We start from the raw sequence: 15,744 nt of genomic DNA, 5'->3' as shown, positions 1-15,744 counted from the left end.
AAATTCCCCCCCACAGGGATGCTCTAAATGCAACTCTGTCCCACTCCCTTGCAGTGTGTACAGTGCATGAAATAACTGGGATACAAAAATAGCCGGCTTGGGTTTAGCGCAATGACAAAAACGTAGCTTTCCTTTTGTGTCAATTGAGACAGGCGCTCAGCACCAATAGGCGCCGGAGGAGGTGGCATATGCTAATGAGGGACAAATGTCCACTGACCGTGACCTTGAGAAACACAGTATAAAGGGGGGCACATCTCCACAGGCTGTTATTTCGTTGTGGTGGTCCTAAGGTCAGTGGACAACTTTTTGCCTTTGTTTGGTAGGTTGATCACATTTTAGGCGCGTCGGCTGCCTTTTAAAGGGACTTGTAGAGTATTCATTTCAGTCACAGCAGTGTATTAATGCTGTTTACTTTTGCTGGCACGTGTCAGTTAACGCGCTGTAGGTTTCTTTATTTTTGTTCTCACTTGGCGATAGTGGATTTGCGCCTTTTACGCACAAGCAGTGATTTCATGGAAGGCTGAAGTATGAAAAACAACAGCTGTAACATGTAAAGAACCACTGACCCTAACGCACAGCTTTGCTTTCTCACCAAAGGAATTCCTCATCTCCTCTGTCTCACTGGTGTGCCCGGTTTTTGGGGCCGGCGAGGAGCTGCCAACATGTCGCGCTATGACATGAAGGACTTCGGGGAGGCTGCACCGTTTTTACGCAAAACGGACCTGGAGCTGATGGCGGCGCACACCGTCCCTTTTGACGGTAGGCCTAATAAGGAGAGTTTGGAACTTTATAGGGCAATTCATATTTAAGAAATTAATTCAGTTTTTGATTCAATCATTCGTATCTGTTTTTAAATAAGGGAAAATTCTGCCGATTGTGTGAAATTGCTGCTTGTTATTGCAGCTGCATTTGTTGCAGAGTTTTTAAGGAGACAATTAAAAGTCTGGAAAGATGCATAAATATATATGATAATATTTAGTCTTTTATGAGAGTAAAATGTCACAATTTAACACTATTTAATTGTGAACTTGTTTTTTGAAAAGTCTATGTAAGTAAAGCTTTGGACCAATTTCCACAATGACACACTTGCTGATATGAGTATTCTTGCCACATAAACTGTTTTGTGTAGTACTTTCTTTTATTTGGTGATGATTTGGTGCATTTCTGTACAAACATATATGTAGTATATTTTAAATTGTCCACAAACGTTTGTACTACGAGAGTTTTGCTGCTTCATGTCATCCTTCCACTCACTGCACACCCTCTGCTGTGCTGTCAGGTAAGAAGCGAGCCTGGATCCCTGATGAAAAAGAGGCATACATTGAGATTGAGATCAAGGAGCGCAATGGTGACAAAGTTACTGTTGAAACCAAAGATGGGAGAGTAAGTGATCATTCCTCTACACGCAGTAATGAATGAAAACCTAGACTATTATAGCTCTTGTTCAGCACTTTAGTATAAGCCCATGTTCTCGACCTCATGTCTGCCTGCGTCCATCCCCTGTAGACCCTGACAGTGAAGGACTCTGACCTCCAGCAGATGAACCCTCCAAAGTATGACATGATCGAAGACATGGCCATGCTGACACACCTCAATGAGGCGTCTGTGCTGTTCAACCTGCGCAAACGCTACTCTGCCTGGATGATCTATGTGAGTCTCCCTTTATGGACCGACGGTACTTGCCCTCTCACATGTTTCCATGTTCCCTTAAGAGGCATCATTACCCAGATTAAATTACAGAGTTACAGAGCAATGTCAACCTGTCAGTAGCACAACGGGTCACTTTGCCTTTAGGTGATGCATCACAGTGGGTTATGTCTTGTCTCCTCAGACCTACTCCGGGCTCTTCTGTGTGACGGTGAATCCATACAAATGGCTGCCCGTCTACACAGCCCCAGTGGTTGCTGCCTACAAAGGCAAACGCCGCTCTGAGGCACCGCCACACATCTACTCAATCGCAGACAGTGCATATAATGACATGCTGCGCAGTGAGTGTACCCTAAAATATTATAACAACATGCATACACATCAGGACATTCATACAAATACTAAATATAAATGCTCTGAATTTAAGTGTGCAAAGTGTAAAAAGAAAAGTTTTCTTTTAAGTTCAGTCAACTTTAAAATTTAAGTGCAGCCCGGACACTTACTATTTAAAGTGAAAATAAATAGAGGTAGTTTTCTTTCATGATTCAAAACAGAAAAAAACCCCTTTCTAGTCAAATAAACCTGATCATAATTCAGCTGTACTTAAATACTTTAGTGTATGTAAACTAAAGGTTTTAAGTACAACTGAATTAAGATCAAATTTATTTAGCTGGAAAAGTTTATTTGTTTTGAATCATTACAAAATTATGATTTAAGTTCTGTCAACTTAAAATTTTAAAGCAGCCCAGAAACTAGATTTAAGAGATGAGTTTTGTCATGATTCAAAGCAAATAAACTTTTCTGGTGATATAAACTTTATCTTAATTCAGGTGTACCTAAATTATTTAGTTTCAAAATGACTACTCAAGTGCAGTCAGCTTAAATTTTTAAGGCAACCCGTACACTAACTTTTTAAAGTTAAAACAAGGAGTTTCTTTTGTGCATACTCATCTGTCATATGTATGTTCTCTTCCTCAGATCGGGAGAACCAGTCCATGCTCATCACGTAAGTTGTAAATTCAAATTAATGTTTTGTTTTGGGTTTTTTTTTTTTTTTGTCTTTTCACAAATTAGAGAAGAAACAGACTTTTAACTGTATAAACAACCACATAACACATAGGCCATTCACAAACAGCCACTTGAAAGATTTTATATTTTTTCCTTCAAAGTTTTTGGCTTTGCATAAATCTGTTCTTCACTTTTTTCTTTTTGTAACAAGATGTGTAATTATTGTAATTTACACCGCCTTTACCAGTTTTGTGACCACCAGTTTTTACTTGTTGTTTGTACACTTTGTTATTTTTTCACACTCCTATAGCGGAGAATCCGGTGCTGGCAAAACTGTCAACACGAAACGTGTCATTCAGTATTTTGCCATTGTGGCAGCTCTTGGGGAAACAACTGCCAAAAAAGGAGTAAGGCTGATGTGGCAACATTTTGGTTTCCCAGCTTTTTTTCCTGTATTTTATTTTTATTTTCTTCATATTTTTTTATTTTTATTTTTTTTGGTCCCAGGATTCCTTCAGTGTATCCCCTTTAAACCATGTCCATACATTTTTCTCACTGTAAAAATGGTGAATGTGATTACATTCATGTCTGAGTCTTTACCCTCATGTGTTGTGTAGCCCTTTCCAGCCACTTTACTCTTTCTTACTGGTTTTTAACTATTTTTATTTTTCCCTTTCCATCTCATTTCTTTTTTTTGGCTCCAATTTTTCCATTATCTTTCCCCTTGCTTTGAGTTTTGCTTTTGAATTTTCTGTGTTTTGTTTTTCCTTTTTCTCCCCTGCGTGCACCACACTTCATCATATAAAACAAGGTGGCCATTGTTGTTGGGTTTTTATTTTTTTTTTATCACAGCTTTAACAACCACTATCTAATTTTCCAGTTGGTTATGATGTTTCCCTTTGCTTGTGAGAGCTTTATTCAATCATGCTTTATATGATGGGACACTCACAGGTTTCTCGTTTTATTTTTTTACAGCAAGGTCCTGCCACCAAAACAGGGGTGAGTTTAAGCTGCAGAAAAACACAATGCAGCTACATTATGTTTAACAGTGATTTAAAAAACATTGTCTCTGGGCATCTTTACAGCTTAACTTTCATTTTCTCTCCCAGGGGACTCTGGAGGATCAGATCATTGAGGCAAACCCTGCCATGGAGGCGTTTGGTAACGCCAAAACGCTAAGAAATGACAACTCATCCCGTTTTGTGAGTACCCGTAAATCGCCCTTATGTAGAATACTGTATCAGGGTTTCTAAAGCTTAAATCAAGTTAGATTTAAAACCTTGTAAATGCCTTTAGGAATACATTTAAGACCAATTTTGCAAATTAATTAATTAATTAATTAATTAAGGAGGAAAAAAATAAATCAAAAAATAGATGAGATTTTTTTTGTTGAGATTTTACAATACAAGGCTAGATAAAAATGATTCATAAAATCTTACTTTCCATGTCTTAGCATTTTTAAGACTTTGAAAAAATGATTTAAGACATTTTAATACACGTTAAGACCTTGTTTTTAGCATAAATTTGTCAATGCCTTTTAAGACTTTTTAAGGATCCATTAGAAAATTGTGTATTTAAATTGAACTGGATTGGATTTCTGGAGCATTTGAAAGATATTTTCCCCACAGGGCAAGTTCATCAGGATCCACTTTGGACCTACAGGCAAACTAGCCTCGGCTGATATCGATATATGTGAGTATATCGTCAATTATTGTATCCATCATCATCAGTTTTCTTCTTCTTGTTCCCATGTCTAACATGCTACTCTCATTTCTGCCCGTCAGATCTTCTGGAAAAATCCAGAGTCATATTTCAGCAGCCCGGTGAGAGGAGCTACCACATCTACTACCAGATCATGTCGCAGAAGAAACCCGAACTGTTAGGTGAGTCGTTCTGGCTGGTTTTGATATTTATTTACAAAGTACTGCAGGACTGCGGGATGATCCTGTGCACTCTTTGTTCCAGACATGCTGCTGGTGTCCTCCAACCCGTACGACTACCACTTCTGCTCCCAGGGTGTGACCACCGTGGAGAACATGGATGATGGACAGGAGCTGATGGCCACTGACGTGAGAGCTTTTACTTTGTCCAGATGGGGAGAAATCCAGCTGTTTTTTAATAGAGCGCATTGATTTAGATTAGACATAGGTTTGTGAAGTAGTGAGATGATTTATCCCGGCTTTTTTACAGCACGCTATGGACATCCTCGGCTTCCTGGCCGACGAGAAGTATGGCTGCTATAAAATAGTTGGAGCCATCATGCACTTCGGCAACATGAAGTTCAAGCAAAAGCAGCGTGAGGAGCAGGCGGAGACTGATGGCACTGAAAGTAAGAACCAGTAATAAAGACTTCTCGCACAAACAACCATTTGATTTAAAGGTCCAGTGTGAAGGATTTAGGGGCTATATTGTTAAAAATTATACTTAATATTCCTGTTTTTATTACTTTTTTATCACCTAAAAATAAAAATAATTTTGTTTTCATTACCTTCGAATATTTATATCTGCTTATGGAGTGAGTCCTCTCCCACAGCGCTCGACTTGTTGTTCTACAGTAGCCCAGACTGTGCAAATTGATCACTGGCTCTATTGAAGGTCATTCACGTTCTTACGTTGGCCACTGTAATTCTTCTACATGCCTGGCACACGGGAGAAGTTTTAATTTAGCAGCCTCACTGCTAGATGCCAGTAAATCCTGCACACTGTTCCCTAAAAGAAAATTTCAGATTTTTTTTTTGTCCTGTTTGGTCACCAGGTGCGGACAAGGCCTCATACCTGATGGGCGTCAGTTCAGCTGACCTCATCAAGGGCCTCCTGCACCCACGGGTGAAGGTGGGAAATGAATATGTTGTGAAGGGACAGAATGTCGAACAGGTGAGGAGATTTGTCTGTTTTGTTTGATTTAATAATCTGAATAAAAAGGAGTGAGGTCATTTTTCTGTGATTTAAAGTTGAAAAATGAGGTGCAACAAATCAAACACATGAAAGCAGAACTGTAGTTTGAAATGCAGAAAAAAATTCAGCGTGTTCAGCTTCACTTCATTCTGCTGGATTACTAGTATGCTGATGAGGGACGGCTTCTTCCCGTCGATCAATACGCTCACCACTTCACACAGTAGAATCTGGTATCTAAGCAACAGAAGCTATTCATGTGAATGACAGCTGTATTCCTCCTGTGTGTGTGCGTGGGTGTTGTAGGTTAACTACGCCGTTGGTGCTCTGGCTAAAGCCACATATGACCGCATGTTCAAATGGCTTGTGGGACGAATTAACCGCACCCTGTACACCTCCCTGCCTCGCCAGTACTTCATAGGAGTCCTGGACATCGCTGGGTTTGAAATCTTTGAAGTAAGTTGATCCATACTGCAGTTATTTTTCAGAACAAATTACCATCAGTCATTTTCTGTTTCCATGGCCATGGTATTTTATTTGTGCCTCAGTCTTTCTTGTTTTGATGAATTTGCTCTACGGCAAGACGAATGTCCGTGACATGTTTTTCATGCTGTTCACTTCTAATGCTTTCCATGAACACCTGTTACTCTCTCATTGCAGTACAACAGCTTTGAGCAGCTGTGCATCAACTTCACAAATGAGAAACTGCAACAGTTTTTCAACCACCACATGTTCATCCTGGAGCAGGAGGAGTACAGGAGGGAGGGCATCGAATGGACCTTTATTGATTTCGGGCTGGACCTCCAAGCTTGCATTGATCTCATTGAAAAGGTAAAGAATTTTTTTTTATCTACAATGGATAAAGTTGAATCATACATTCGTTTCATGGAGACTTATTTAACACTCTGCTCTTTCTCCAGCCTCTGGGCATCATGTCCATCCTTGAAGAGGAGTGCATGTTCCCAAAGGCTACAGACAGCAGCTTTAAAGCCAAGATGTATGATAATCACATTGGCAAGTCACCTAATTTCCAAAAACCACGGCCAGACAAGAAGCGCAAGTACGAGGCGCATTTTGAGCTGGTGCACTATGCCGGAGTGGTAAGTGTGCTCTGAGATAGTCTTAAAAAATTAATTCTGACAAACAGAATTCAGTTATAACAGGGGTACCCCTGCTGTTTCTTTCTAGGTACCGTACAACATTATTGGCTGGCTGGACAAAAATAAAGACCCGCTGAACGAGACGGTGGTGGCGTGTTTCCGGAAGTCTTCCAACAAGCTGCTAGCTTCTCTGTATGAGAATTATATCGCCTCAGACTCAGGTACAGTTACCAGGATTCTGACATAAGATGGTAGCATATAGGAGTTTAAATTAATCACTCTGCTAATTGCCTCGCAGTGCCCGAACACAAGGCTGGTGGCAAAGAAAAGAGGAAGAAGGCAGCCTCTTTCCAGACCGTGTCTCAGCTTCACAAGGTGAGACTGACATCAGAGGGTGAAATGGTCTGTTACTGATGCAGGTGAATGCAGACAGAGGTTTTTCCAAATATCTTTCAGATCTTTGTGTAGTGCAAGAAATTGTGGGCATCATTGGACAGCTGGGACGGAGGCAGTTAAGACTTGCAGTGATGTTTAGGGCAATGATCACATGAACATCACTTTAAGTCTGTGCTGGCTCCTCTCGCCTTTACATCAAGGATTTTCACGTGTGAGGAGCAAAAAGTCCTGCAGAATAAAACATTTCACATCAAGATTTAATTTTTTGCAATGAGTTTGTTTGCAGTGTTTTAATCGTAGTCAAGCTTTTATCATTTAACTTGATTTATGTTTCTCCTTCCCTACAGGAAAACCTGAATAAGCTGATGACCAACCTCCGCAGCACCCAGCCTCACTTTGTCCGCTGCATCATCCCTAATGAGACCAAGACTCCAGGTAATGCACAGCACACTCATGCACATCATCAGGAGCTAAACAAAATATGGCTCATCTTTGAAACTTGTTCTGTGCAGGGATCATGGATGCATTCATGGTGCTGCACCAGCTGCGCTGTAATGGTGTGCTGGAAGGCATCAGGATCTGCAGGAAAGGCTTCCCCAACCGCATCCTCTACGCTGAATTCAAACAGCGGTACAGATCTCGTCAGATCACTTTGTTACATGGCATGGGCCCACAGTGATAATCTGTCCTAAAACACTCCTTTTATCCATCCATTCAGCTACCGCATCCTGCACCCCCATGCCATCCCAGATGATAAATTTATGGACAGCAGGAAAGCTGCAGAGAAGCTGCTGGCCTCCCTGGATATCGACCACAACCAGTATAGATTTGGACACACAAAGGTAGGAAGTAGCAGATTGTGTAAAACAGAGCTGTGAATGGCAAATAATATCTTGGGGCAAAAAACTAAATTAAAAATTATTTAAAAATTGGATGGTGTGATGGTATTTTTTTAAATGTGCATGTGATAATCAGTGTTGTGCAAGTTATTCGAAATCAGTAATTAGTCATATTTACTTTTCTCAAAACTAGTTGAATTGTTGAACAATTGAATTGTCAAATTACTGAATTTAAGTAACTTTTGTGTTTCTTGTAAATATCTGCTTCTGGTCACTTATTAATGGACACATTAAGCTTTATTATTTTAGTGTAGCTTTGGCACAGTGTGGGACAAGATGTCAAATTTTACCTTTGATTGGACTCATTATCACTGTGATGAAAAGTAAGTAGTGGAACAATTCAACACAATAGATATGTTTTGATGCGGATTAAGTTCTTCTACCTGTGTACAGACTACAACTCACGACTATATTATTTGTTCCTGAAGAAAAATTACATTTATATTTTCATGAGAGCAAGCCTCAAAATACCTGAACTGTCCGCTATGGTGTTCTGTGACAGTCTCATGGTGATTATTAATTGATCGATCTCATTTGTTGCACTGCTGAAGGTTAGATGACTTTAGATGAGAACATGAGAAAAAATCTGGGGAACATGCTGTGTTTTTCTGCTGATATTAAGACAAAAGCAATGAGCTCATGTAAATTTCAGTAATTGTAATTGAATTATTTAATTAAAAAAAAAGTGTAGTGTAATTTCTAGTCTCTGCCAAAAGTAGTGGAACGCTCATTAATGCTAACAAGTAATAAATCTTAATAAAAATATCTTCTCTTAGTGTAAGTGATTGATTGTTAGTTTTCACAGTTCCAACTATGCAACTATTAGTCATGGATGTACAGTATCTGTATAAGTGAACGTGTGTATATAGTGTACAACATTTTTTTTAATATTTAATCTAATTTGCATGCTGCAGTAATGTGTAAATTTACACGGTGTGGAATTCATTAAGTCTTATCATACATTATTTTTTAGTTAGGCTTTTCATTTTAAAAATATAGTGATGTATATTCCACATTGTTTTTTTTCTGACTGATTTTTTTAGGCAAAGTGTACAGATAATATATGTTTGGTATTTTGATATCTGTTAGCAAAAAAGCCCTCAAAAGGTTGTTATTCTCTGAATCCCTCACATTACAGGAGTGGATAGATATAGTAAATTATACTTATGTTATGAAAAAGGTTACTTTGTAGCTTCATCTTGAAAAAAATGTGTTCTAGTGAGGTTAACCGATATTGGTTTTTCAGGGCTGATACCATTTATTTGTAGTTAATGAGACAGATAACCATTATTTGGAACAGATATCCATTTACAATAAAACTGAAAATCTTTCTGTTAATATTTAGAATTTGGAATATAACAAACTCCAACACAAAACTTTGATTAAATGCCTTTAGCAAATGTCAAACATCAATATGATGTTGAAACTTTCAACATCATATACAATATAAAGTCAAGTGAAAATGTAAATGAAAATTAATAAAAATAACTACAAAGTAAAAGTTCTTTCTATGTTGACACTTTCTTTGCACCTTTTAATTGATTAAATTTTTCATCGATCATTAAAATAAACTGCAGATACAGATAATCATCAAAATGCCAAATATTGGCCCCAATAATTGTCCAGACATATTATCTGTTGACTCCTAATGTGTTCATTAAGTTTTGGACCAAGTGGGTGAAATAAATAAGACCCTATAAGATTTCATGGAAGTATCAGATAAATGACCCAATTATGTTGTTTTATTCAAGCACATTGCACTGACTGCTATTCTGTTATTTCTTAAGTCTCCCTCTAACATATTTTTTAGGTTACACTTTATCGCTCCCAAATTGTACCATGTTCTTAAATTTAGAGACAATCGAAACAGCGGGGGAAATGAAACTCTGTCCGTTTCGATTTATGTTTTGTAATATAAACTGCTGTTTAAAGAAAAATAATTTTAAAACTATATATATTTATATAGTGATATCGAACACTTAATCATTGTTTCACCCTCCACCCAACCCCCCACCCCCGGTGCCTTGGCTTCATGTAGGTGTTCTTCAAAGCTGGCCTTCTGGGTCACCTGGAAGAGCTGAGGGATGAGCGTCTGGCCAAAGTCTTGACGCTGCTGCAGGCCGCCGCTCGTGGCAGAATCATGAGACAGGAGCTGAATAAGATCATGGAAATGAAGTAAGAAGACTTTTGTTGACAAGATTACTTTTTTATTAACTTAAAAGAACATGAGATCTAAGAAGTCTTGAAGCTTAATACTTCACAGGAAGGTGAAGACATGAGTGCAAAAGAAAAAAAAAGCACCCCCTCAACAGCTGTTTTTCTGAACAGGTTCAATCGCAACACACTCAGCTGCGAGCCCGTCAGCTTGTGACACTCTATACCTTAGTGTTCACTCCCTCGCTCCAGTATGTGCGGCATGCAAGGGTAGTGTTAACGGCGTGTGTGAGGCGTGTGCTTGCCCATGTATGGTTACCAGGCATGTGTGTGGCCCTTCTGTTAATAAGGACCCCATCCTTCTCTTTCTCACACACACTCATGCACACACACACACACACACACACACACACACACAAACACACCCACACACACACACACGGGCCCGCCCCCCCCCCTCGCAGGTCCCGGTCCATTCTCTCCATCCACTCTCTAAATTAAACAATGCTGACGGTGTCCTCAGAGCCAGGTGGTGACATGTGTCAAGTGGCAGCTGCTCGGGCCCGCCCTAAAAATACAGTCCCCCGGCCCCCTCCCTGGATGCCCGATGGCCCCTGGCCCCTTTTGTCCGCGGCGCCTGTACTTCTAAGTGAGTGCATTGATGGGATATGTGGCGGGTGACAGAGGATTAAAGTCAGCCGTCGGACAGAGGGCTTTAGTTTCTAAATAAACACAGACGCTCACCTTTGAGAGGCACCCGGCATGGAGTCATGTCAAAAATGCAATCAGCTCCCCCACCCTCACCTCCCACCCCGACGTGTTCACGCTCACTCAAACTCACCCTCTAAACACTGACAGGGAGTCCTTGACTAGACGGCTCGGGGTCCATATTTAGGGCTGCGAGACGCCATTCTACTGAGACCGAATCAATTTGCTATCCCTGTTTGGTCACAGTCATGAAACATCAAAAGCAGCATTAGGTGTATGATTTCATTACACTTCCCCCTGTGTATGATTAGATACAAGAGAGGATAGCAGCAGGATGAGTGCCAAAATAAGTAACTAAATAAATAAACGGGGAACTCCACGATAAATCTTTTTGACCTTCGTCTCCTAACTTGATCTGAACTTTACTTCTGCTGGTTTTAACTGTGGTCCCCCTTCACAGTGCTGCCAGATGAACTCAAGTACTACTTCAACAATACCACCACTAGACTTTTTGCAAATGTGTGCATTTAAGTGTAATTATTTTGGTATTACTTCCCATGTAAAACTTAAGATTTTAACAATATTTTTTTCATACAATTGAACTGTCAGTTTTTGGTTAAATCTAGTTTGCATTTGTTCTATTAATGGCAGAAGCAACGTGTTACAACCATTTATCCAAACTTTTGTCCAACTAGTCAGACTGTTTTATCTCTTAGCTAAAGCCATTAATAAATGGTTGAAATAGTTGTATAACTACTTCAACTATTATTTCATACAGGACATTTAGCTATTTCAACTGTTTATTATTTTTAGATCACTACTTTATTGTTTTATGCAATACTTTTAGCTAACTTTTCCATCCATCCGGGGTCAGGTCGCGGGGGCAGCAGCCTAAGCAGGGAAACCCAGACTTCTAACTTTTTCAACTGTTTATTAGTGTTGTTTCATACGACACTTTTAGCTTACTATTGCAACTGTTCAGTTATTACTTTTAGCCTTATTATATTAGTTTTATTCATTTTTCACATACTAAAAAAATCAGGTTTTACATCATACAACATACACAAAAACAGCCATAGACTATCTGTCCAGACAGTAACAGAAAAAATAAAGCACCCCATTTCATTTGAGCAAACGACACAATACTCAGGTCCCTCTGCAGCTGGCAATGTCACTTTTAGTGTGCCTCAGTCCAAGAAGGAGTTTCTAATATCATTATTTCATAATGAGGATTTCCAGGATGAGAAAGAGAATCCTTTTGTTAATAGATTGACAGTCTCTACAGGGAGATAGTTCATGATGTTTAACTATTTCTAACCATTTATCCAACACTTTTAGTGAACTGTTAAGACCAGCGATACTCAACATACGGTCGGTGGGCAAATGCATTGTGCAGTCGTCATTTATTAGAAAAGGGTCCCCGGGGCCACACAGCGCTCGCCTGACAACCCTTTCCTAATTCACAATGAAAATAAATTGATTCACACTGGTAATTTTATTTTATTTTTTTGCTTAATAAGGTGTCAGAGTGCATTAAAAGCATGAAAATATATTGTGTTCAATAAACAAAGTGTGCCAGGGGAGGATCCTGTGAATCATCCAACAGAGATAGGGGCTAGTTATTTATATATTAATATTAATGCTTGTTTATGAACTTATAACTTATGAACTTAAGTGTCAAAGCAAGTTGAGTGTCCCTGGTTTAGACCTTTCTACTCACTTGTTAATTAGTTTCATGGACTGTCAATCCCAAATTGCTGTGTTCCAGTGTTTCAGCTGACTTAATATGTGGATATATACTTTAATCACCACATAATTCTTCTTTTCCACCCTTTTTTTCAAATTACGCACCTTCTGTCAATTACAAACGTATCCCCTGAAGTAGAATTATACCTGATGGGGAATCACTGTCCGTGTTTATAAGAAAAATCCTCACTCTTCCAATCCCTTTCTTTTTTTCCAGGGAGGCTCTGATGATCATCCAGTGGAACATCAGGGCCTTCAACACCGTCAAGCACTGGCCCTGGATGAAGCTCTTCTTCAAGATCAAGCCTCTACTAAAAAGTGCTGCTACCGAGAAAGAGCTGGCCGCTCTGAAGGATGAGATGGCCAAGCTGAAGGAGGCTCTGGAGAAATCTGAGGCCAAGCGCAAAGAGCTGGAGGAGAGGCAGGTCAGCCTGGTCCAAGAGAAGAATGATCTCTCTCTCCAGCTGCAGGCAGTAAGTGGCACTCGTCACATATTCACACATTCAGCTTTTGGAAAAACAGATAGTGGTGTGGGAGTGCATTGGATGCATATTCTTTCTCCCGTGTAGGAGCAAGACAATCTTGCAGATGCAGAGGACCGCTGTGATCTGCTCATCAAAACAAAGATCCAGCTGGAGGCCAAAGTGAAAGAAATCATGGAGAGGCTGGAGGACGAGGAGGAGATGAGCGCTAATGTGCTCGCCAAGAAGCGCAAGCTAGAGGACGAGTGCGCTGAGCTGAAGAAAGACATTGATGATCTTGAGATCACTCTAGCCAAAGTGGAAAAGGAGAAACATGCCACTGAAAACAAGGTAAGGAAACTTGTAAAGGAGTGAAACGTGTGCCAAGAGGCCACAAAAATAAATGTCTTTTTTATATTTCTGATTTTATGAGTGTCTAATGTATTTTCTTCCTCTGGCTTACAGGTGAAGAACCTGATAGAGGAAATGGCAGTTCTGGATGAAACCATCCTGAAGTTGACCAAAGAGAAGAAAGCTCTTCAGGAGGCTCACCAGCAGACTCTGGATGACTTGCAGGCAGAGGAAGACAAAGTCAATGCTCTGACCAAAGCCAAGGCAAAGCTGGAGCAACAAGTAGATGATGTGAGTTTATTTATAGCCTATAAATGCACAAGTGTTGAAATATCATATGCATCATATGTCAAATTTTCAACCTTTCCTCTGTGCATCAGCTGGAGGGATCACTGGAACAGGAGAAGAAACTTCGTATGGACCTGGAACGCGTCAAACGTAAACTGGAGGGAGACCTGAAAATGTCCTTGGAGTCGGTTATGGACTTGGAGAATGACAAGCAGCAACTTGAAGAGCTCCTAAAAAAGTAAGTTTTCATATATCCATATAAAACATGATCTTGCTATTAAGTAGAGATGAACAATGATTGACAAATACTTCTTTTTTTACCAGGAAAGACTTTGAAATTAATGGGATTGGCGCAAGGATTGAAGATGAGCAAGCTTTGGTCAATCAGCTCCAGAAGAAGATAAAAGAGCTGCAGGTGAAATTAGTCTCTTAATCTCTACTAGAACAGATTTATGACATAATTTTGACAAAATAATTGACCATTGCTTTTCTTCAGGCCCGCACAGAGGAGCTGGAGGAGGAGCTGGAGGCCGACCGGGCCTGCAGGGCTAAAGTGGAGAAGCAGCGTGGCGATGTTGCTCGAGAACTCGAAGAGCTGAGCGAGCGCCTGGAGGAGGCTGGCGGGGCCACCTCGGCCCAAATCGAGATCAACAAGAAGAGAGAGACGGACTTTCTGAAGCTGCGTCGTGACCTGGAGGAAGCCATGCTGCACCATGAGGCCACAACGGCAGCCTTGCGGAAGAAGCACGCTGACAGTGTCGCAGAGCTGAGCGAACAGATCGATAGCCTGCAACGTGTCAAGCAGAAGCTGGAGAAGGAGAGGAGTGAGGCCAAGATGGAGGTGGATGATCTGGCCTCCACTGTGGAGCAGCTCTCCAAGGGAAAGGTAGAAAAATTAGGATAAAATCACTAAAAGATATAAGGTAGTATGGGACTAGACTAGATGAAGCATAAAAAATGTCCCACTTTTTGCTCCAGGCCACTTCAGAGAAGATGTGTCGCCTGTATGAAGATCAAATGAATGAGGCTAAAGCTAAGGTCGAGGAGCTCCAGAGGCAGCTCAACGACACCAGCACCCAAAGGGCCCGTGCTCAGTCTGAGAGTGGTAAAGAGCATTTTTCATTTCATCAAAAATCTCACAAATGGATTTCACAGGTCGGTGAATAACACAGACACCTCTTCTCCTCCTCTCCCCGCATAGCCGAATTGAGCAGGAAGCTTGAAGAGCGGGAATCGATGGTCTCCCAGCTCCAGCGTGCCAAAAACTCCTTCAGCCAGAATATCGAGGAGCTCAAGAAACAGCTTGAAGAGGAGAACAAGGTGAGCTCCTGATCACAGCATCAATCAGTGGTGGTTATTCACAAAACTGGCAGATACCTTTGCAGAAACTCTAGAGTTACTCCACTCTGACTAACTGCTCTCTACCATCATTATTTGTCTCGTAAGGCTAAGAACGCCCTGGCCCATGCGCTGCAGTCATCTCGACACGACTGTGATCTTCTGAGAGAACAGTACGATGAGGAGCAGGAGGCCAAGGCTGAGCTGCAGAGAGGTCTGTCGAAGGCCAATGCTGAGGTGGCTCAGTGGAGAACTAAGTATGAAACTGACGCCATCCAGAGGACTGAGGAGCTGGAGGAGGCCAAGTGAGTGAGATATATTTTTGACTTGCAGAATCTGATGGTAACCAATGGTCGTTTGAACGCATGAGCACCAAATGTGTTTGCCTCTCATTAGGAAGAAGCTGGTGACACGTCTGCAGGACGCTGAAGAGACAGTGGAGGCTTCCAATGCCAAGTGCTCCTCTCTGGAGAAGACTAAACATCGGCTTCAGACAGAGATCGAGGATCTGGTCATTGATCTGGAGCGCGCCAATGCTGCAGCTGCTGCCCTGGACAAGAAGCAACGCAACTTTGACAAGGTATTAGCAGATGCCGACTATTAGAAGATTGCTTTTGCTGCCCTTAAAAGAAATCACCCTAGTTAGTTAGATTACCAATTGTTAGTTTGTACATTCATTTTATTACTTGGTGCCTTAGTAGGATTGGGTTTTGACACCAACTCATGATCTTGGCTCCTCTGTCTTGTTCCCTCCAG

At 40.8% G+C, this 15,744-nt stretch overlaps 1 protein-coding gene across 2 annotated transcripts in view; it reads left to right on the top strand.

Moving 5' to 3' along the window:
- The first annotated feature begins 258 nt into the window (after nucleotides 1–258).
- myh7ba (myosin, heavy chain 7B, cardiac muscle, beta a) overlaps nucleotides 259–15,744 on the top strand; it is a 46,786-nt gene continuing 31,300 nt past the window's right edge. The window contains exons 1-32 of one of the 2 annotated variants that reach the window (XM_088087026.1): nucleotides 259–319; nucleotides 598–759; nucleotides 1,280–1,383; nucleotides 1,507–1,650; nucleotides 1,832–1,988; nucleotides 2,626–2,653; nucleotides 2,966–3,062; nucleotides 3,765–3,857; nucleotides 4,284–4,347; nucleotides 4,440–4,538; nucleotides 4,621–4,724; nucleotides 4,846–4,984; nucleotides 5,411–5,529; nucleotides 5,854–6,003; nucleotides 6,208–6,378; nucleotides 6,468–6,647; nucleotides 6,736–6,868; nucleotides 6,946–7,022; nucleotides 7,391–7,478; nucleotides 7,556–7,673; nucleotides 7,762–7,885; nucleotides 9,981–10,117; nucleotides 12,768–13,023; nucleotides 13,120–13,362; nucleotides 13,477–13,653; nucleotides 13,743–13,888; nucleotides 13,975–14,065; nucleotides 14,147–14,536; nucleotides 14,629–14,755; nucleotides 14,852–14,970; nucleotides 15,097–15,293; nucleotides 15,385–15,568. In XM_088087026.1, coding sequence (XP_087943152.1) covers nucleotides 663–759; nucleotides 1,280–1,383; nucleotides 1,507–1,650; nucleotides 1,832–1,988; nucleotides 2,626–2,653; nucleotides 2,966–3,062; nucleotides 3,765–3,857; nucleotides 4,284–4,347; nucleotides 4,440–4,538; nucleotides 4,621–4,724; nucleotides 4,846–4,984; nucleotides 5,411–5,529; nucleotides 5,854–6,003; nucleotides 6,208–6,378; nucleotides 6,468–6,647; nucleotides 6,736–6,868; nucleotides 6,946–7,022; nucleotides 7,391–7,478; nucleotides 7,556–7,673; nucleotides 7,762–7,885; nucleotides 9,981–10,117; nucleotides 12,768–13,023; nucleotides 13,120–13,362; nucleotides 13,477–13,653; nucleotides 13,743–13,888; nucleotides 13,975–14,065; nucleotides 14,147–14,536; nucleotides 14,629–14,755; nucleotides 14,852–14,970; nucleotides 15,097–15,293; nucleotides 15,385–15,568 — 4,353 coding nt within the window. In that variant the 5' untranslated portion in view covers nucleotides 259–319; nucleotides 598–662. Of the gene's footprint in view, nucleotides 320–597; nucleotides 760–1,279; nucleotides 1,384–1,506; nucleotides 1,651–1,831; nucleotides 1,989–2,625; nucleotides 2,654–2,965; nucleotides 3,063–3,630; nucleotides 3,655–3,764; nucleotides 3,858–4,283; nucleotides 4,348–4,439; nucleotides 4,539–4,620; nucleotides 4,725–4,845; nucleotides 4,985–5,410; nucleotides 5,530–5,853; nucleotides 6,004–6,207; nucleotides 6,379–6,467; nucleotides 6,648–6,735; nucleotides 6,869–6,945; nucleotides 7,023–7,390; nucleotides 7,479–7,555; nucleotides 7,674–7,761; nucleotides 7,886–9,980; nucleotides 10,118–12,767; nucleotides 13,024–13,119; nucleotides 13,363–13,476; nucleotides 13,654–13,742; nucleotides 13,889–13,974; nucleotides 14,066–14,146; nucleotides 14,537–14,628; nucleotides 14,756–14,851; nucleotides 14,971–15,096; nucleotides 15,294–15,384; nucleotides 15,569–15,744 lie in introns of those variants that run through there. The other variant, XM_088087023.1, reaches the window with a different exon arrangement.

The sequence above is a fragment of the Plectropomus leopardus genome, chromosome 2 (genome assembly GCF_026936395.1).
Source record: "Plectropomus leopardus strain MGB_pleo_1.0 chromosome 2, ASM2693639v1, whole genome shotgun sequence".
In the NCBI taxonomy this organism is placed as follows: domain Eukaryota; kingdom Metazoa; phylum Chordata; class Actinopteri; order Perciformes; family Serranidae; genus Plectropomus; species Plectropomus leopardus.
The sequence above is the reverse complement of the archived record's forward strand: the minus strand, read 5'-3'. Positions and strand labels throughout refer to the sequence as shown.